The sequence below is a fragment of the Chiloscyllium plagiosum genome, unplaced genomic scaffold (assembly GCF_004010195.1).
Source record: "Chiloscyllium plagiosum isolate BGI_BamShark_2017 unplaced genomic scaffold, ASM401019v2 scaf_13856, whole genome shotgun sequence".
Lineage (NCBI taxonomy): Eukaryota > Metazoa > Chordata > Chondrichthyes > Orectolobiformes > Hemiscylliidae > Chiloscyllium > Chiloscyllium plagiosum.
The window spans coordinates 2,224-25,000 of record NW_025211910.1 but is presented as its reverse complement, the minus strand read 5'-3'; the positions used below and the strand labels follow the sequence as shown (position 1 = coordinate 25,000).

At 41.8% G+C, this 22,777-nt stretch overlaps 1 protein-coding gene across 1 annotated transcript; it reads right to left on the bottom strand.

The window, feature by feature from the left end:
* Nucleotides 1–1,184: 1,184 nt before the first annotated feature.
* Nucleotides 1,185–19,158, bottom strand: LOC122547186 (nuclear receptor coactivator 4-like). The gene is made up of 3 exons (XM_043685792.1): nt 19,067–19,158; nt 1,579–1,739; nt 1,185–1,415 (listed from the first exon to the last, which is right to left on the bottom strand). Exons 2-3 carry the CDS (start codon nt 1,726–1,728, stop codon nt 1,200–1,202), a joined length of 366 nt encoding a protein of 121 aa, XP_043541727.1. The 5' UTR covers nt 1,729–1,739; nt 19,067–19,158; the 3' UTR covers nt 1,185–1,199.
* Between the last annotated feature and the right edge of the window lie 3,619 nt (nt 19,159–22,777).

Genomic DNA, 22,777 nt, shown 5'->3' with positions numbered 1-22,777 from the left:
TGGGAGTTGGTGTAGGTCAATGATGATGAGCAAATGGGAGCTACTGCAAGTCAGGAGATAGACAGCTCCTCTTGGTGACTGTGCAGCATAATACAAAATTCAAATCTATAAATTAAAATGCCAAAATAACAAAGGGGCAGACAGGAAGAGCTAGGTTGGAGGCAGGCACAATAGGAAAATAGAATAGCCAGTGAAGACAAATACTTGTTGCACACATCTTCACATTTTATATTGATTAAGAAACTGTATTCAAGCCCAATTAATATAAACAGTCAATTATCATACACATAATTTGGTATCTTAAGGCTTATCACTCACAAACAAGCCTAGCATCATCCTTTTCATGTAATGCATACTCAGGAGATCCTAACCTCCTGAGTGCTGGGGCGGCACAGTGGTTAGCACTGCTGCCTCACAGCACAAGGGACCCGGGTTCGATTCCAGCCTTGGGCGACTGTCTATGTGGAGTTTGCACACTCTCCCCATGTGTGTGGGTTTCCTCCGGGTGCTCCGGTTTCCTCCCACAATCCAAAGATGTGTAGGTCAGGTGAATTGGCCATGTTAAATTGCCCAGTGTGTTCAGCGATGTGTAGAGTAGATGCATTAGTCAGGAGTAAATGTAGAGTGATGGGGAATGGGCTTGGGTGGGATACTTTTCGGAGGGTTGGCATGGCCTTGTTGTGCCAAAGGGCCTATTTCCACACTGTAGGGATTCTATGGAATAACCTGTTGCTTTTCAAATTCAATAGTCCAACCTTTAGAGTCCTTTCTTTAATGGTACAGCAATAGAACACAGTCTCAAAAAGCCTTTGACTGTCAATAATAAGGAAATGAACCTTTAAAAAAGCAGTGAGATCGGTGAAAGCCTATTAACAGATAAGGCAAGAAAATTGAATCAACGGGTGAAAGATTCTGGGTAATCCAAGATGAAGGGCAGGAAAAAATTGTGGCTCTAAGAGCTGCTCTTTTTTGAGGTATTTTAGGTGTTGGAGGCGATTTCCTCGAATTCCAGGAGCAGCAATTACTGTTCTATATGCTGTTGTATTGTTTTGGAACTTTGGAGCTGCCAGAGGAAATAGTGGAGGCTGGTACAAATACAGAATTTAAAAAGCATCTAGACGGTTATATGAATAGGAAGGGTGTAGAGGGATATAGGCCAAGGGCTGGCAAATGGGACTAGATTAGGTTAGGATATTTGGTCAGTATGGACGAGTTGGGCCGAGGAGTCTGTTTCTGTGCTGTACATCTCTATGACTCCATAAAAGTTGCCTTACCCAATAAAGTTGCTGAATCTGTTGCTGCAGGGCTTCCTCCTTCAGCTGCTCCACAAGGTCGATTTGTTCCAATAGATAAACCTCCCTACTCCGCAAGCACTCCAAGTGACGGCTGATGCAACTGTGGATTTGAAATTTTACCTACAAAAGACCAAGAAACAAAGCAATGTCATTCCTCATCCAAGAAATATAATTCAGCAGTTTCTATAACAAAATAATCTACAAGGTGCAGCAGTTTAAAAAAAAAATCATTTTACTTCAAGTCAGTTAATGGATGCAAACACTTAACACAAGCTAGACTTACCTCCTTACTGTTTGCTTTAATCTCCTGTCCGGCCTTAATGATACTGCCAATGGCCATCTCCAAATCTCGCTTGGCCTGCAAACAATTAGTGAACAAATCCTTGGATTGGAAGCTGGCATTTTCCCCACCCTGGTTGTGTGTTGGATTCATCTTGGTCTCTGCTGAAAGAAGTGGTCATTAAGATAAACTCAGCCACAGACATGAGCACGCAAGATTAGCAGGGCGGTCACATCCTCAACGCCCATTATCTTCCACTAACTTAAAAGCAGTTCAATGTGAAAAACACTAAATATGTACTTCAAGTTTTTGCTGCATAAGTTCACTTATCGAGCAGACATCGCTCCCAAACATATCAGTTCATGTTTGGATCCTGAAGGTATTTGTACAATCCCACCAATATTTAAGGATATTTTACTTTAACGTTTCTCTAGTATTTCGCATGCTGTCAAGATTTTACACTAGGAAGGATACTGAAACCTCCCAAAAAATAACAAATATACTTCATTTAATATATTTAAGCAAAAATCAACTGGTATGGTTAAAACTTTTTTTCTAAAATTTAACTACAGCACAATTGTCCCAGGAAGGTAACTACTCCATTATAGTTGGTCACAAAACTATTTTTTTTTCAGGAACATTTTCAAGTGGATCTGAAATGTATAGTCAAGTGAGCTTAATATTGTATTGTTTCTCTTTCTCAACAGATGCCATCAGACCTGAGTTTCTCCACTTTTCTTTGCAGATTTCCTAAATTGGCAGAGTTTTGCTCACTATAAATTTGTCTGTTATCCAATTAGTAGGTCAGCTTACAGAAAGGAAGATGGCTGTCCTCACATGATTTGATTCATGGCCTCAATGTTTACCCATCTGCTTCCCTTTCATATCCAATTTGCAGACCTCCTGTTACCTCAGCTATATTTTCATTGATTTATGAAATTACAATCTAGTTAACTAATAACATGCAAAAGAAATATGAATGACATGCAAAGACAGAGACTGATACAAGGGATTATTTATATACACAAACCCTCACACGGCACTATTCAGAGTGAGGCTGAGAATACACCACTTTATAACAGTAGAGTCATTATTAACAGAGGATTGCTGAAAGTGCAACATTTCCAAAACGTGTGCACTGCATTCAGAATGTATATCATTCTCAAAAGTTTTAAATTAGCCCAAGTAAAACAGTGTCTTCAATATAATAAAAAAGCCAAATAATGTGATACTTTTAAATGGAGACAAGACGATGCCTTAGGGACCCTTAAAGTAAGTATATCAGATACTTAAAAACGCATGAATCCAAAATGGCATGTTTCAACTGCAGTAAAGAATATATTCAACCATTTCCTGTTTAAATAATCAGATCACAGTCTCTCTCACTGAGAATGGGGTTAACATTAAAACATGGAAGTGCAGAATTACTGTGACAACATTTACACCCACACAGAATATATTCAGGCATTTCCTTGTTTGGCAAGTTTGTCTCAAATTGACAAATGACTTACTTGAAGTATTTTTTTAAGGTAGACGTTTAAACCAAACTTGTAAATTTGACATTAAATATAATCTGGATAAATATATTTGTGTTTCTTCAAAAAGAGATAATCTATTGACATTTTTCAGAAAGTAAGTAAAATTAAACACTAAAAATTGTCAAGGAATTAGAGGATTTGAGAGGAACTACAAACTCTCCAATGGACAAGTTTACATAGAATGTGTTTTAAAGTCTTCGAGGATCACAGCACAATCAAAATCTGGCATATTAAGGTCACTCCTAGAGGAGGGAAAGCAAGCACACAACATACTCACTTAAACAGACTGAGTCATACAGCATGGAACCTTTGTTCCATCTTGACCAGGTTTCCTAAACAAAACTAGTCCCAGTTGCCTGCACTTGGCCCATATCCCTCTAAACTTTCCTACTCAAGCTTATGCTCAAAATGTCCACTTTCCTGCTCCTCGGACGCTGCCTGACCGACTGTACTTTTCCAGCGCCACACTTTTTGACTCTGATCTACAGTATCTGCAGTCCTCACTTTCTCCTACTCATAGCACTGTCTAAAATCGATTTTCAGTTTGTATCTGTATCTGCTTCTATCACTTCTGCTGGCAGCTCTTTCCATATATACACCACCTTCTGAGTGAAAACGTTGCCCCTGAGGTCTCTTAAATCTTTCCGCCGTCATCTTAAACCTATGCCCTCTAGTTTGGACTCTCCTACCTTGGAAAAAAAAAACTAGTTATTCACCTTGTCTATACCCCTCATGATTTCATTAACCTGTACAAGGTCACCCCTCAGCCTCCTATTGTCCAGGGTGAAAAGTCCCAGACTATCCAGCCTCTCCTTTCCAGTCTTGGTAACATCCTTGTAAATATTTTTCACACCTTTTCCAGGTTAATAACATCCTTCCTGTAACACGGTGATCAGAACTGTAACATGATACTCCAACTCCTATATTCAAAACTCAACCAATAAAGGCAATTGTGCCAAATGCTGCTATCTGTTACACCACTTTCAAGGAATATGCACCTGCACTCCTAGGTCTGTCTGTTCCACAACACTCCCTGGGCCCTACCATCAACTGTGTAACTCCTGCCCTGGTTTGGCTTACCAAAATGCAACATCTTGCATTTACCTGCATTAAACTCCATCTGCCATTCCTCAATCCTCTGACCCAGTTGATCAAGATCCCATTATACGTTCAACCTTCTTCACTGACCACTATACCACTGATTTGAGTGTCACCTGCAAACTTTCTAACCACGCCTCCAAAATTCTCATCCAAATTGTTTACATAAATGATACCCTCCGCCCACCCATTGAGATAATATTAGGCCTGTACACCACAGTTTGGAATGTTAACAGAACATAGTGCTGAAAAACTGCAAAGCCCTCTTATGCTGAACATAGGGCTTACAAAACAATTAAGAGGTTTAGCCATGGCTGTGCAAAATGGATTGCTTAGATATGAATAGCTTCTTGGGCTGTAGTATGCAGGGTCTGATCCACCTCACATCCCTTGTTGATCTCTTGGCCCATTCAGTGCCACCTACACTGTCCAGAGTCTATTCATTTGATGAAGAGCTCCAAAATTCTGTTCAACTTCAATGTAAATTGTTCCTATAAAAAAGCTTACAAAGGGCCAGAAACCTGCATTCTTCCATACGTCAAATCGGGTTCACACCTGTCATACTCAGAGAAGCACATTCTGTCACCCATAGTGCAGCATAACTTCCTTTTAAAAGGTTACATCTTGTTTTCACTATTTTCCATCAGCTCCAAATTTCCCTTCAACGGTCTGAAAGCTCAATATTGATAAGGGGGGAATCTGGTACTATTGCTTGTCTGTCGGGAATGTGAAAATGAGTTACCAACATAAACAACGCTTGGGCGTACAGCCATCAGGGAATTGTGATACCCCCAGCCGCTCTGGCTCATCTAATTCAACTGATCCTGCATTATTTCCAAAATTTAAAATCACAAAAATCCCGAAATAATAATCACCAGGTTACAGTCAATATTAACAAAGCCAGATATAGGTTGGGTCCAAGAGATAGATGGGCTCCCACATTCTGCACTCAATCTACCCTGCAAACGCATAAAATGGAACAATATTTAAAATTTTAACAAGACCGAAGGATAGATGGTGCAAAAATCAAGGTTTAGGGAGAATGCATCCTCCCCAGTCTCTCCTTACTCTGCCCTTAGCACAGGCCTAGCGGCCATTACTGCAATCTGCTCTCCAACGTCTCTCTTTAATCTTAGATCAATGACCCTCGGCTTACACAAGCGAGAATAATTATAACAACTATTCAGCACGCACACTACGGGAATTGATGTCACTGATTGTACCTGTGTGGCGGATGCCGGTGAGACGCTGCCAAAGCTGTTAGTGGAACGACACCTATCAGACCACCTTCCCGGCCGCCAGCCTGGGACTGCCGGGGGACTCCACTCCCCAACCCCTTATATAGACCCCGCCACGTCACGGAACCGACCCTGCGTGATGCGACACGCACGCGGCACAGCTGTCTTCACGTCAGCAGTCCGCCACGAGCAGCTCAGCCAGCTGCACGTACACAGGGGCCTCCAGGAGGGGGGTGCGCAACAGCCCATTGCTGCAGCAATCTGTACCCAGATAGGGGATCCGCCTGGGGATCCATTGCTGCAACATTTAATAAGGTGGAATGGGGTGGTGAAGACAGCTTAGAACCTTTACTCTCAGACAAGAATACAATCTTCACGACAAATAATTCAGATTTTTGTTTCAAAGACTAGCTGGAGAGAATCAGAATTACATGGTTGGTTTTAAAATAATTATGAAGTGATAATTATAAATTTCAATAAGCTTTCAACAAAGCAAACAACTCAAAACATGGGACCTCCCACCAGGTTTGGAAGAGGCCTGACTAAAAATAGCAACTTATGTTGTGTCAAATTGTACCTCACTTGGTATTACAAAGTTATAAAATAACTGTTTACATTTTGTGTTAGTTCTGCAGACTTAAAGAAAGCATGTTAATATTTTCAAATTACCGGGGTCACATTTCATTGCAAATTCACAACACAGACTGGATCAAACCCACCAAGCAGTTTGATGCAGCAGTCATGCAAAACAATACAGACGGGTTTTTGGATGAGGACTCATGAAGGTTACCAGTGGCAGTATACCAAAAATTAAAACCTTTAAATCCCTTTCTCCGTCCACACTGCCAAAGCCTTTTAACCAAACAGGGAATGAACAGAATGATCACGTAATTACAAGTGGCTAATAAGAATTTCGGAAGGTGATGTTAGCCACATGATCTTTGGCTGTAAATCTAGGTCAAAGGTGACACTCTATTTTAAACAAAGCAACCCAGTTACTGTTAACTTTTGTCCTTGGGACATTTAGACGAGGTGGTGATCATTTAACACTGTGCAGATTGAAACTATACTGCAATACAGCTCCCAACTGGAGTATCTGAAGATTCTTTGCTTTCTTGCTGTCACGATTGGCGAAAGTGGGATCGGGAGGAGAATGAGGGAGAGGATTTGACCCTGCACCTCTCCAAGAACTTTGCATATACACGTGCAATAATTATATCAGATGTTCACAGCATAGAAACAGGCCAGAAAAGGTCCAGTGACATAGTAGAAATTTCCCTATCTCTGGGCTACAGGTCAGGTTTCAAGTGCCAACTCGGGATAGTCATCGGAGTGCATCTGAGAAAATTAACAAACAGTGAAATTCACTACTGACCTTAGAGGAACTGTTGGGTGATGTTCACAGCATAAAACAATGATTAATTGATCTAATTCTAAGTGTGGCCAACAGAGAATCTGCAGTAGTGAGTAGAGTGGATTCTTTCTTGATTATATATTTTTGGAGATATGTCTCTTGATTAAACTTAAAATATAAGCCATAACTATTAATTTAACCTGGGGCAGTGTTTGTAGAGGAATAAGATGGTGTTACTTTCTGGGTCTGTTGATTATGAAGGAGCAAAAAATGGCCTTTAATAGAGTGATATGTACTTCTTGTCAGATGTGGAAGTTTAAAGAGAGTTTAAGGGTTACTGCAGATTATATCTGCCATAAATGCTGTTGGCTGTGAATCGTATCAGATTGAATGGATCGGTTGGAGAGACAGAAGCAATGAGGAACTTGCAACAGCAAAATTATGTGATGGGTGGCAGTTATAGGAAGGGGGGTAAATCTCAGATACAGTCACATAGATGGGTTAACTCCAGGAAGGGTGAGAGAGATCGGCACCTGGGCAGGAGTCTTTTGTGGATATACCCATTTCAAACAGGTATGCTGTTTTGGAAAATGTAGGGGGTGATGGATTCTCAGAGGAACGTAGCATGAACAGCCAAGTTTCTGGTATTGAGACTTGCTCTAATGCAACGAGGGGTACGTCGGATATCAAAAGATCAATTGTGTTAGGGGATTCCCTAGTCCAAGGTACAGACAGACGTTTCTGTGGCCATCAGCGAAAAATCAGAATGGTGTGTTGCTTCCCTGGTGCCAGGATCAAGGATGTCTCAGAGAGGGTGGAGAATGTTCTCATAGGGGAGAGGGGCCAGCAAAAGATCATTGTCCACATTGGAATCAATGACCATAGGAAGGGAAAAGGTTGAGATTGGAGATTACAGAAATTTGAAAGCAGGTCCTCGAGAGTAGTAATATCTGGATTACTCCCGGTGCTATGAGCTAGTGAGGGCAGCAGTAGGAGGATAGAGCAGATGAATGCATGGCTGAGGGGCTAGTGTATGGGAGAAGGATTCACATTTTTGGATCATTGGAATCTCTTTTGGGGAAGAAGTGACCTATACAAGAAGGACGGATTGCACCGAAATTGGAAGGGGACTAATATACTGGCAGGGAAATTTGCTAGAGCTGCTCGGGAGGATTTAAACTAATAATTTGGGGGTGGGGGTGGGGGACCCAGGGAGATAGTAAGGAAAGAGATCAATCTGAGACTGATACAGTTGAGAACAGAAGCGAGTCAAACAGCCAGGGCAGGCAGCGACAAGATAGGACTAATAAATTAAACTGCAGTTATTTCAATGCAAGGGGCCTAACAGGGAAGACAGATGAACTCAGGGCATGGTTAGGAACTTTTGATAAGGGATAGCATTACAGCTGTGCTGAGGGAAGATATTCCCAGAAATACATCCAGGGAAGTTATTTGGGTGGAACTGAGAAATAAGAAAGGGATCATCACCTTATTGGGATTGTATTATAGACCGCCTAATAGTCAGAGGGAAATTGAGAAACAAACTTGAAAGGAGATCTCAGCTATCTGTAAGAATAATAGGGTGGTTATGGTAGGGGATTTTAACTTTCCAAACATTGACTGGGACTGCCATAGTGTTAAATGTTTAGATGGAGAGGAATTTCTTAAGTGTATACAAGACAATTTTCTGATTCTAGTAGGTGTACCCACTAGAAAAGGTGCAAAACTTGACCTACTCTTGGGAAATAAGGCAGGGCTGGTGACTGAGGTGTCAGTGGGGGAGAACTTAGGGGCCAGCGACCATAATTCTATTAGATTTAAAATAATGATGGAAAGGGATATACCAGATCTAAAAGTTGCTGAACAAAGAGACCTTGGAGTGCAGGTTCATAGCTCCTTGAAAGTGAAGTCGCAGGTAGATAGGATAGTGAAGAAGGCGTTTGGTATGCTTTCCTTTATTGGTCACAGTATTGAGTACAGGAGTTGGGAGGTCATGTTGCGGCTGTACAGGACATTGGTTAGGCCACTGTTGGAATATTGCCTGCAATTCTGGTCTCCTTCCTATCGGAAAGATATTGTGATACTTGAAAGTGTTCAGAAAAGACTTACAAGGATGTTGCCAGGGTTGCAGAAAATGGGGGCAGATACTAAATGAGTATTTTGCATCAGTATTTACTGCGGAAAAGGAAATGGAAGATATAGACTGTAGGGAAATAGATAGTGACATCTTGCAAAATGTCCATATTACAGAAGAGGAAGTGCTGGATGTCTTGAAACGGGTAAAGGTGGATAAATCCCCAGGACCTGATCAGGTGTACCCTAGAACTCTGTGGGAAGCTAGAGAAGTGATTGCTGGGCCTCTTGCTGAGATATTTGTATCATCGATAGTAACAGGCGAGGTGCCGGAAGACTGGAGGTTGGCTAATGTGGTGCCACTGTTTAAGAAAGGTGGTAAGGACAAGCCAGGGAACTATAGACCAGTGAGCCTGACGTCAGTGGTGGGCAAGTTGTTGGAGGGAATCCTGAGGGACAGGATGTACAAGTATTTGGAAACGCAAGGACTGATTAGGGATAGTCAACGTGGCTTTGTGCGCGGGAAATCATGGCTCACAAATTTGATTGAGTTTTTTAAAGAATTAACAAAGAGGATTGACGAGGGCAGAGTGGTAGATGTGATCTATGTGGACTTCAGTAAGGCGTTCGACAAGGTTCCCTATGGGAGACTGGTTAGCAAGGTTAGGTCTCAGAATACAGGGAGAACTAGCCATTTGGATACAGAACTGGCTCAAAGGTAGAAGACAGGGTGGTGGTGGTGGAGGGTTGTTTTTCAGACTGGAAGCCTGTGACCAGTGGAGTGCCACAAGGATCGTTGCTGGGTCCTCTACTTTTTGTCATTTACCTAAATGATGTGGATGTGAGCATAAGACGTACAGTTAGTAAGTTTGCAGATGACACCAAAATTGGAGGTATAGTGGACTGTGAAGAGGGTTACCTCAGTTTACAACAGGAGCTTGATCAGATGGGCCAATGAGCAGGGAAGTGGCAGGTGGCGTTTAATTCAGATAAATGCGAGATGCTGCATTTTGGGAAAGCAAATCTTAGCAGTACTTATACACTTAATGGTAAAGGTCCTAGGGAGTGTTGCTGAACAGAGACCTTGGAGTGCACGTTCATAGCTCCTTGAAAGTGAAGTCGCAGGTAGATAGGATAGTGAAGGTGGCGTTTGGTATGCTTTTCTTTATTGGTCAGAGTATTGAGTACAGGAGTTGGGAGGTCATGCTGCGGCTGTACAGGCCATTGGTTAGGCCACTGTTGGAATATTGCGTGCAATTCTGGTCTCCTTCCTATCGAAAAGATGTTGTGAAACTTGAAGGGGTTCAGCAAAGATTTACAAGGGTGTTGCCAGGGTTGGAGGATTTGAGCTAGAGGGAGAGGCTGAACAGGCTGAGGCCGTTTTCACTGGAGCGTCGGAGGCTGAGGGTGACTTTATAGAGGTTTACAAAATTATGAAGGGCATGGATAGGGTAAATAGGCAAAGTCTTTTCCCTGGGGTCGGGGAGTCCAGAACTAGAGGACATAGGTTTAGGGTGAGAGGGGAAAGATATAAAAGAGACCTACGGGGCAACTTTTTCACACAGTGGGTGGTACACGTGTGGAATGAGCTGCCAGAGGAAGTGGTGGAGGCTGGTACAACATTTTAAGAGGCATTTGGATGGATATATGAATAGGAAGGGTTTGGAGGGATATGGGCCAGGTGCTGGCAGGTGGGACTAGATTGGATTGGGATACCTGGTCAGCATGGACAGGTTGGACCGAAGGGTCTGTTTCCATGCTGTGACTCTCTATGACTCTACATGTTCCAACCACAGTTTATGGTCCACATGAGCCGTTTCCTACTCACATGATCAGAATATCCTTCGGTTGTTTTCTCCCTTGTGTCCTTAACTGGCTTCCTCTTAAAATATTTTTATGCTATTCACATCAACACTCCAAGTAGTAGCATGCTCCACACTATAGGATTTCAAATTGGGTTTACTAGTAAATATCTTATATTTATTAGCAATCCTATCAAGCACCTTCATATCTTTAAATATGTCTATTAAGTCACATCTCTGCCTGTTCTAGAAAACAAAGCACCACTTCTTCAGTTTTTCATGACTTACTTTAACAACTTTTGTTATATCTTAGGATAGGCAATCCTCTTTGGTATCCAACCTTGCTTTTCAATGAGGTACACCACTTACCCTTCCCAAATGTTTATTCTCTCAGCCTTAAACTGTAACTTTGCTTGTAAATATCTTAGTCATAGAGTCTTACAACAAGGAAACAGACCCTTTGGTTCAACCAGTCCATCTTGAACATAATCGCAAACTAAACTGTCTGCTCTTATCCTTTATCCCTCCAAACCTTTCCTATTCATGTACCCGTCAGAATGCCTTTTAAACATTGTAACTGTACCCACATTCTTCACTTCCTCAGGATCCATATGATAAATATTTTATCAGTCCTGACCCTTCACCTTTATTTCTCAACTAAAATCACTAACACAACATTAATTCAATAAATATCACGAGGTACACAGCACTTTAGACCCAGCTACCAAGACTAAAGGTTTCTTTCAAAAAGCTAACCTCAGCATTGTATTTTGGCCTCAAGTCATCAATCTCCATTAGGTTAAAAGTTAATCTTCTACAAAACAAGCATGGTTGCTGACAACATATTTTAATCTTTGCAAACAAATGCATCAACACAAAAGATCATTTTCAAAGTTTGCTCAAAAAACAAAGACATGGAAAATCATATGATCTTATGTCAATAAATTATGGATCATATTCCTGGTAATTCTAAATTTGTATCCACATAAAATATCCAATAATTTTCATTTCACAATATAAATATGATTGCTGAAAAACTATATTTATCAGCTAATTAAACAAACTTTGAATTAAGATTGGATAAACAGACATACCAAGAATATTCACTGAACTAGGAAAAGCACATGTAGTACCAAAGAGTTAAATGGCATTGCACCTCTGCTGAAGCAACACCAAATATACCAGGACATTTTGATTGTAGTAATGATAAGTTGGTAAAACCTCAATGTTTCCACAGACAACATACCTTGGCTGTACAATGTTATACACTTTATTGAAACAGAAACTTGATGTAATTAACTAAGGTGGGCTGACCAATTACTTAATTCACTTTTATCAAAGAGAGATTAAGCAGGAGGAAATGCTTAATATCAGGACATTGAGTCCACCACCAAGTTCCACACAAAGCTATTTAAGCTGCTACTGACTCAAAATTTAGCCTGGCATTTGAGGAAACGGGAACTAAGTTATTTCAGCGAAGTTAACTCTTCACATGCCAGAACAGACTTATAGATTGTTGTCGTTCTGTTCGCCGAGCTGGGAATTTGAGATGCAGACGTTTCGTCCCCTGTCTAGGTGACATCCTCAGTGCTTGGGAGCCTCCTGTGAAGCGTTTCTGTGATCTTTCCTCCGGCATTTGTAGTGGTTTGAATCTGCCGCTTCCGGTTGTCAGTTCCAGCTGTCCGTTGCAGTGGTCGGTATATTGGGTCCAACATGTGCTTATTGATTGAATCTGTGGATGAATGCCATGCCTCTAGGAAATCCCTGGCTGTTCTCTGTTTGGCTTTTCCTATAATAGTAGTGTTGGGACAAACCACTATAAATGCCGGAGGAAAGATCACAGAAGCGCTTCACAGGAGGCTCCCAAGCACTGAGGATGTCACCTAGACGGGACGAAACGTCTGCAACACAAATTCCCAGCTCGGCGAACAGAACCACAACAACGAGCACCCGAGCTACAAATCTTCTCACAAACTTTGAAGACTTATAGATTTGCCATAATTTCAAAGCCCAAACTGGATATTCCATTTTTGAAATACAACTAATGTGAACTTTCTAGAAACCCATGTTTCAGCAAGTATCAATGATCCCCAATCCTACTTGTCCAAGCAGCAAAAGCATAACGAGAAAATGACCATACTCTCACTCTCATGCTCCCCCTTACACTCAGTAAGGTTCCTAAGGCCAAATGTACAACGAACTGAAAAAAAAACTCAAGTCAAGGAAACACTTCTGGGAAAATGGAAGACAGTTAATATAACAAGTGCATAATCTTTTGTCAAAAGAGATTCAGATTAAGAGTTAGGTATCTAAAAAGCTAGCTTTTTTTTAACCCCACAGATCGTGCCTGACCGGTTAAGACTTCCTGGCTGTTTTATCTTTGTTTCAGGTTTCCAGCACCTACAGTTTTATTTATTATACTTCTTAGAAATGCATATGTACTAATTGTATTTTTCCTTCATGAGTCAAAATGCTAGCTTTGTCTTCTAACTTTTTGTTTTACATTTAGCCAAAAATAGTTGAATCAATCCACTGTTATGTGGAAGCATGGACTGACAGCAGAGTTTAGTCTTGCTGATTCTAATCTCTTCCGAATTACAGGGAAGTTGGTTTAGGGTAATCACAAAAGAGAGAAATATAACACTTTCAAGAGATGCTTCATTCTATTGAGACCAGTTGAATAACTGATACTATAAAATAACTATCAAAAAACCACTGCAGCATTTTCATGTGACTTTTTCTTAATATACAAAATATTACTAGGCATGGTCAGCCAGCGAATAAATTTTTAAAAGAAATTACATTTCCTCTTTTGAGTGAGATAAATATTGGCCAGGACATCAGGAAAAACTCACCTGCAAGTCTACAAAGTACCATCACAGTATTTTTTAACATCCTACTGATACAGAATGATGTTTGCTGCAGCTCATCTTCTACTAGGTCTGTAACACTTACCGCTTTCCATTGGCATTCAGGGTTCAAACATTGGATTTCAAAATCCTGTTACAAATCCCTACTGCCTTCTTTTACCTTCCCTCCACAACCAGTAATAGTTCCCTATTCAGCTCTGACCATCTGCTCTCATTGTTTGATTTGTTCTAAAACACCTAATTCATCCATCACTCCATTTTTAAAAGTTCCCAACCTTGTGTCTATTCAACCAGTGCCATACATAAAGATATTCCACTTGCAAGAAAGCTGTAGTAACAACTCATACACGTTAATTATTAGGCACAAAGATGGAAGTGAGGACCTCTTGTTCCAGAAAGTTACAAATTCCAAGCTCAAAGATAGCAGGCAAGAAGGGTTATACCTGGCAAAAAGATGACTGAGCTTACTGGAGGCCAGTCATTTAAACCATATTCCAGATCATTTGCTCTTACTGCCAATCCAGTCAAAGTCAAGTTGAATTGCAGACAATATCTAAGAGCCATCTCCACTGTTCTGTGGAAACTTGTTTAAATCCAAAAAGCACCCGTGACACACAATCTGTTAATGCTGTTCAGCAAGTTAATCTTGCTAGTCAAAGTAGACATTTGGGAGATGCGCAGACATTTTGTAAATTTACAAATTACCTTACATGAGGAAGTTACTTTGTCAAAAACATGGGAATTCTGACATTACTGAACATGACCCCAAAGGAGTTGATCATCAAAACTAAGTTCAATAAGATTACAGAATGGCTACTTCTAATTTTCACTCAGTTAGGTATCAAATATTCTCTCAGACCTAACTGCAGCTAGAGTAGAATCATGCTTAAGTTAGATCATATCTCCTGGACAACCTCCAATGTGGTTGTCCAATTCCCAGCAGGAAGAATGACTGATGCATACAGCTAAACAAGATGTTTAGATGGTCATTAGAGACACGGAAACTTTTCAATGCATTAAATGGTCCGTTAAACGAAAACCTCAAGTACTCACGCCACAATTGGAATTTTAAAAGCACTAAAGTTTCCCAAACAACACACACACACTTTTCTAAACAGTAAAGGTTCACTCCAGCTCACAAACAATGGATAGCAAATTAAGCTGACAAACTCTTCAAAGCAAGACAGATTCAGAATTTTATCCAAGCTATTAGGCAAATATCCGATTTATCCAAGCAACTGTCAATAATTCTACATTCCTCAGGATCAAAAACATCAAGAAATTCATCAGACAGACTGTTCAGTGTTAGTGGTGACAAAAAAAACTGATTTCATAATTACCATCATTTGTTTTTAAGATAACTCAGTTAATTACAGTAGTGGCTAGCGTAAATGTAAGCCATCAATCATAGACAAAAAGTGTGTTTCAATAAACAGAAGGAGCTGGCACTCACTACTGAAATCAAATTCGAATAACACAAATCAAACTAGATTACAAGGGAACATTACATGGAATGAAGACAATTTTTCTGTAAGTAGACAATATTCTTTGATAGGAGAAAGTGAGGACTGCAGATGCTGGAGATCAGAGCTGAAAATGTGTTGCTGGAAAAGCGCAGCAGGTCAGGTCTGGATTCCTGAAGAAGGGCTCATGCCCGAAACGTCGATTCTCCTGCTCCTTGGATGCTGCCTGACCTGCTGCGCTTTTCCAGCAACACATTTTCAGCAATATTCTTTGATAAGTGGCTAATCATTTAGAATGAGATGAGGAGAAATTAATTCACAGGAAAGCAATGACAAAGCAGTAATAACTAGTAATCCAGAGATTCAGGCTAATGTCCTGGGACTTGGGTTTGAATCCCATCTTGAGAAATGGCAAGATTTCAGAGAATCACAATTGTTATGGCACAGGAGGCCATCATCCCATTGTGCTTGCATTGATTCTACTAACTCGTGCCAATCTTCTGCCTTTTCCCCACATTACTGCATACTATTTCTATCCAAGTAATTATCCAATGCCCTCTTGAACATTCAATTGAACCTGCCTCCATCATATTTTCAAATCATGCACTCCATACTACAAGTACTTGACATATGACTTCACATTATATGCACTATCATGGAATACATTTTAAAGTTGGAATAGACAAATTTCTGATGTCTCAAAAAATCAAGAATGGAAGACAGGAAAGTGAAGTTTAAGCCCAAGTTTGACCAGGATCAAGGTGACGGTTTCCTGTACTTTTAGAAAAAGATATTAATTTGCACCTTTTAAAAAAAAAGCACTCAGAATTTTCACTTCAAACCAGAGACTTCCACTGATTAATCACAGGAGCATAACAAGACCTCAGTACACAGCTACAAGGTGAGATTATAGTCTCAAGCTCCTTCAACTGAATTCCGAACCAAATTAAATGCAAAGCACAAAATAAAAACTGCACTACATCAACTGTAGACCTTACTGACACCAATACAGTTTTATGTCCTTGCAGAGGTAATGATTTCCTTATTGTGGTCAGTGACATAACCTGGCCTATGGCTCATGGTGTCAACAAATTGTCTTAGAGATAGAACAGTCTAGACTATAAAGAGACTTTGTTCCTCATTACCCATAATTCAAATAACCAGGCAGCAACTCCAAGGTGAATTGTCTGGGTTCAAGATTATTACATAGAATGTAAAATTAAAACAGGGCATTCAGCCTCTCTCCAACTTCCTCACATGTTATTACGATGTTTTTAAATTAAACAAAATGTCTGATACAAAATTAGGTCTTTGGTGGGATTTGTGGACATTCAGGCCCTTGAACAGTCGTTTTATAATAGCTGATGAAAATCACCGTTTTAGCCAAGACCGAGGACTGGGAGCATGTGCGCTAAATAATTAGTTCTTATGTGTAACCATTACAACATGGTGTCTATTTGAAGAGATTCACAGGTCCCAGGCATACAGTATCTTTCTCCTTAAGAAACATCCACGGGATTTCAATTGCACCAAAATTATTGTCATTGCTTCCTTACAGCCAATGATTACACTTTAAAGTCACTCATTTAAATTTCTTGGAAATGTCCTAAGTAAATGAAACCTTCTACATAAATGCAATCTAGTTATTTCTGCCATAGTAGATCTATAGCTATATCACAAAGGCCAAAGCAATTGCAATGTCTTGCTGTCTGATGTTGTTGAGTGGAGTGACTGCTCTTAACTGTCGAAATGGAACATGAATAAAATAACAAGCAGTCCCTTGGTGCTTATAATATACAACTCAAGCTGGGTGGGTGGTTAATTATTTTAGTCATGGTTTGCAGTCTAAACAAGTCGAAAATTCTGCATGGCACTTAAAGTGCTTGATTACTGACGTAAAAACTAAAACCAAAAAAGGCAAAGGTAAAATAGAGATATTTCTGTTGATATATATAGTTATGTTTGCCCTACAATCTATTCATAAAGTTGTACTCAATTGTTCAGTAAAAAAGCTTATTAGCAAGAATCTTCAAACTGCATATTTCTAAATCAATAAAAATATTTGGGCCCTGTTTGAGAGCAGCGTTTGGCATCACAGTAACATACAGACAAATGAATTAGGAGCAAAAATAGGCTACTCATCACCACTCTCCCAAGGCTGCCCTGGGCACTCAAAAGGACCACAGCCAATCTGAAACAAAAATAGAAATGACTGGAGAAACTCGGCAGTATCTGGGTAGAGAAAGTAGAGTTGATGTTTCAGGCCCAATTACTCTTTTTTTAGCGTTTACTGTAGCTAGGAAAAGGTGATATATATGAAGATAGTGCAGTGGAGAAGTGGACCAAGGTGCCGTGGAAGGAATGGTCCCTGCAGAAGGCTGACAGGTGAGGGGAATGTGCATCCAGTGATGGCATCCCACTGGAGATCTTTTGGATTTGGATGATAGTGGAATGGAAAGTAAGGACCAGGGCACCCGGTAGGTGTTATGGGAAGAAAGGGGTGAGGGCAGAAGACTGAAAAATGAGTCAGACATAGCTGAAGATCCTGTCAACCACAGTGGTTACATCAGTTGAGGAAAAAGGTGGACATTTCTGAGGCCTCTGTTTGGAAGTGGCATCATCAGAACAAGTGAAATGGAGACAGAGAAACTAGGAAAATGGAATAGTCTTTACAGATACAAAGTAGGGTGAGAGGATACACGGCCCAGGGAACTATGGAAGTCAGTGGGTTTGAAGTGGACATTGATGGCCAGTGTATTCCCAGAAATGGAAAGAGATGTCGAGGAAGGAAAGTGAGGAGTCAGAGATGGATTAGGTGAAGGTGAGAACAGGATGGAACTGAAAATAAACTTTTCCAATTCCAGACAAGGGGGGAAGCACCACTGAAGATGTCATCGATGTACCAGAGAAAGAGCTGTGGGAAGGATCCTGAGTAGGATGACAACAACAAATCCCATAAAGAAACAGGATAACTGGGGCCGATGTGGGTATCTTTGATCTGATTAAAGTGATGGGACCGAGGGAAAAATTGTTCAATGTGAAGACGAGCTTAGCCAGATGGAGGTATGTGATGGTGGATGGGGACAGTTCAAGCCCTTTTTTTTCCCAGGAAGAAGAAGAGTGCCCCCAGACCTTCCTGTTGGGAGATGGACATGTCAAGGGATTGTACATCCATGGTGAACAGGCGACTGGCACCCATGAGGTGGAAATTCTGCAACTGACAAAGTATCAGAAGAATCATGGATGTAAGCGGAAAGGGACAGAACAAGGGGAGGAAAAAAAAATTGAGTTCAGGTAGGAAGAGATTAGTTCTGTTGGACAGGAGCAGGCAAAAAGAATGGCTCTGCGCAGGCAGTCCTGTTCGTGGATTTTGGAAAGGAGGTAGAAGTGAGCTGAGCAGGGTTTGGGAACTATAGGCTTGGAAGTTGTGACGTTTCCATGGCCATTCTGTTTGTGTTCTGAATGCCACATTCTATCAATCCCCAATGACCCTGAACTTCTAAGGTTGACAAGGATCTGTGTATACAGACATTAAAAAACTGAAGATGCTGGAATCCAAGTAGACAAGCAAGAGGCTGGAGGAACACAACAAACCAGGCAACATCAGGTGGTGAAGAAGTCTACGTTTCGGTCCTGAAGAAGGGTTACACCCGAAGCAGCAACTTCTCCACCTCCTGATGCTGCCTGACTTGCTGCGTTCTTCCAGCCTCCTGCCTGTCGACTAAGGATCTATGTATGTCTGAGTACCTTAAAGCAGAATTCCAAAGCCTCTCAACCCTCTGAGGTTTATATTCAAGGCTGGGATAGACAGATAGTTAATCATTAAGAAAAGCAAGGATTGTGGGGAATGACAGGAAAGTGAAGTCTAGGATCTCAGCTAGCTGAGCATGCTCGATGGGCTGAATGGCCTACATTTGCTCCTGTGTCTCTGATATTATTTCCCATCCCCGGCCCCAGCTCTCGCGTTCTCTCTCGCCGGTGGATCGGGTCCCCCCTTTTTTCTCTCTTCCTCCTCTCCCCCCCGTCTCTCGGTCGCTCTCGAACCCCACTCTCACCAGCCGCTCCCGCTCCCGCCTCCGCCGGCTCCGCTTCACCTTCAGCCGCGCGCCCTCTCCAACTCCCGCGAGCAGAGGGAGCAGCCGCGGACTTTCCCACTCGCACCGTTGGCGCGTGGAGGGGACTTCTTGACCACTTTCACTGCTGTGATCCTCTGCACGTCCGTAAAATCAAACACACAAATCACCACTTTAACCAATATATAATTATTTTGGTCATAATTCAGTTGTAACCATGTTATTATCAAAGTTAATCACTGGTTTTAAATTGAGTCAATCCGAACAACCCCTCTGTTTGCCGGATAGTTTGATCCAGGTCACCCGCAGTGATGCAGCTCTGGGCGCGTCCATTTGTGGCGATGATGGGGGTGCATGAGGAAGGGGGGTGGCGTCCATTTGCAGCGAGGGGGAGTGTTTGAGCTGTCGTTGCCCGGGCTCGCCCTGTGTGTGGAGGCTACATCATGGAAAGTACATGACAACCAGGACAGGTTATTGATAAAGATCGGTTTGTTAAGGCACCTTGGAATTTTTCAACACAGAGTTGGGGGTGGGAGAAGAAGGAGTGAAGGGAGGAGGGGATGGAGTGAGTGAGAATGGAAAAAAGCAGTTTGAGAAGGCCCATCACCACCATCTCTTGGGGCAACAATTGATGGGCAATAAATCCTGGTCTTGCCGATGATGTCAATATCCCAAGAAAGCATGTAAAAATATAAAATGAACTTCTAATCAACTAGAGTTAAGGAACAGTAAGTTGGTAATGTGATGGGATAGTCTGTGAACCTCCATTGAGTTCTTGTATCACCGTGGTAGTGCCCCTAACTCTGAGCCAGGAGGCTTAGGTTCAAGTCTCACTTCCTCCCAGAGATGTGTCACAACATACCTAAACCTTAATGTGTCATCTTTATTTAGCCAGGCTTTGAGAGAAAGCTATCTATGTGTACCAAACCTCTGCAAGAGTTGAAGATTATACTGTAAATTGAAACAATCAGCCATTAGAACACAGGCCAAATCCCACTAGTTCTGGCAAACTAGAATTAAACACAAAGAGTCACTGAATCTAATGGTTTTAGATGGGATACCTCAAATTTTAAAAACTATAGTGGATAATGGAGATATTGTCAGTCAGTTTTTTATCCCCCATGAAGGACTGGGGACTTTAGTTCATTTGGGAAAAAAACAAAGTAGAAAAGAGGAATTGCCTATATTTCTAGACACATTTTCTGAACTCATTCATTGTTGTCTGCAGTAATATTTCCTGCAAATGTGGAGAAGAAATATCAGATTGATATGAGAGGAATCCTTAGGTTTGTACAGTACAGTGGGAGAGTATTCAGCCATCACGCCTGTACTGTTTGTCTCATTCTTCTACAGACTCTTTTAGTTTGGTTCTTACATAATAGACAATGGAAAACTGTTGCTATTGTTGGAAGCATCGAGAACCTCGGGGGATTTAGATTTAAGTTAACTAATGAAAGAAACAATGGCAACATGAGGAAAAAGCTTTTCATACAGCAAATGATTAGAACCTGGAATATACTGCCTAAGTATATAATGGAGGCAAGCTCAGTTAGGCATTCGGGAGGATTTGGAGCATGAACTGAAAAGGAAAAATGTGTAGAGTATGGGGAGAAAGAGGGGTAATGGCACTAGGTAAATTCTCAGTTTGGCAAACCAGTACAGATATAGGAGCAGCATATCTTCCTGTGCTGTAATCGTTCTGTCATTAACTTCTTTTTCAATGACGTATTCACTTCAATTTCCCTTTTGACATTTGCGAAATATTGGCAAGGCATTCCATGTCTTAATAAATCTTTGGGTTAAGAAAAGCTTCTAACCTCTTCTTATGCCATGAGTTCAGCTCTTTCCAGTTAGACTGCAATGTCAAATTAAATATGATGTGGAGGAGCCGGTGTTAGATTGGGGTGGACAAAGTTAAAAATCAGGAGAAAGTGAAGACTGCAGATGCTGGAGATCAGAGTCACAAGTGTGGTGGTGGAAAAGCACAGCAGGTCAGGCAGCATCCGAGAAGCTGGAGAATCAACGTTTCGGGCAAGAGCCTTTCATCAGGAATGAGGCTTGTAGCCAAGGGGGTGGAGAGATAAGGGACTGGGGGTAGGTAGCTGAGAGTGTGATAGGTAGCTGGAGGTGGGGGTAATGGTCATAGATCGGAGAAGAGGATGGAGCAGATAGGTGGAAAGAAGATAAACATGTAGGACTGCTCATGAGGGCGATACTGAGTTGGAAGGTTGTAACTGGGATAAGGTGGGGGGAGGGGAAATGAGGAAACTGGTTAAGTTCATATTGATGCAGTGTGGTTGGAGGGTCCCAAGGCAGACAATGAGGCGTTCTTCCTCCAGGCATTGCGTGGTGAGGGTGTGGCGATGGACGAGGCCGAGGACCTGCATGTCCTTGGCGGAATGAGAGGGGGAGTTGAAATGTTCGGCCAATGGGGCATTGGGGTTGGTTGGTGTGGGTGTCCAGGAGATGTTCTCTGAAGCGCTCTGCAAGTAGGCATCCTGTCTCCCCAAGGTAGAGGAGACCGCATCGGGAGCAACGAATATAATAAATGATGTGCGGAAGTGCAGGTAAAACTCTGATGGATGTGGAAAGCTCATTTGAGGCCTTGGACGAAGATGAGGGAGAGGTGTAGGTGGAGGTTTTGCAATTTCTGCAGTGGCAGGGGAAGGTGCTGAGTGGGGAGAGTGGGTTGGTTGGGGGGGCGTGGACCTGACAAGAGATTCGCAGAGGGAATGGTCTTTATGGAAAGTGGATAGGGATGGGGAGGGAAATATATCTCTGGTGGCGGGATCCATTTGTAGTGACGGAACTGGCGGAGGATGGTGTGATGTATACGGAGGTTGGTGGGGTGGAAAGTGAGGACTGGGTGGTTCTCTCCTTGTTGCGGTTGGAGGGATGGAGTTTGAGGGATGAGATGCAGGAAGAGGATGAGATGTGCTGGAGGGCATCATCGACCAAAATAAAAGATCACACAACACCAGGTTATAGTCTAACAGGACACCGCGCAACAATCACCAAATGGGGTGTTCCCTCCCATTCGGGGAACACTTCAGAGGTCAAGGATGTTTGGGTGACCATCCTCCAAGGCAGACTTCGGGATAGGTAACAACACAGAGTGACCAAGCAGATGCTGTTAGCCAAGTTTGGTACCCATGAGGATGGCCACTCTCTCACAGGCTTATACTCCATTACACCCACCAACACACACACTTGACAAAGCTTCCACACATGCAAACACATACTCTCTAATGTGCACTCACATGCACACACTCACATGTACACTCTCTCTCATGCACACGCACACACATATAAGTCTATCGGTGAATTTGTATTTGCCGAATTATATTTGCAGATACATTCTTATGTGGAGCCGCAGAAAATGGGGGAGATACTAAACGAGTATTTTGCATCAGTAGTTACTGTGGAAGTGGATATGGAAGATATAGAAAGTAGCGAAATAGATGGTGACACCTTGCAAAATGTCCATATTACAGAGGAGGAAGTGCTGAATGTCTTGAAACGCATAAATGTGGATAAATCCTCAGGACCTGATCAGGTGTACCCTAGAACTCTGTGGGAAGCTAGAGAAGTGATTGCTGGGCCTCTTGCTGAGATATTTGTATCAGCGATAGTCACTGGTGAGGTGCCGGAAGACTGGAGGTTGGCTAACGTGGTGCCACTGTTTAAGAAGGG

Bases quoted from the DNA above. Each gene is read 5' to 3' on its own strand.
- LOC122547186 (XM_043685792.1), bottom strand. From the start codon at position 1,728: ATGAATCCAACACACAACCAGGGTGGGGAAAATGCCAGCTTCCAATCC. The intron at 1,416-1,578 runs GTAAGTCTAGCT...GGTCTTTTGTAG, and splicing joins TTAAAGCAAACAGTAAGGAG to GTAAAATTTCAAATCCACAG.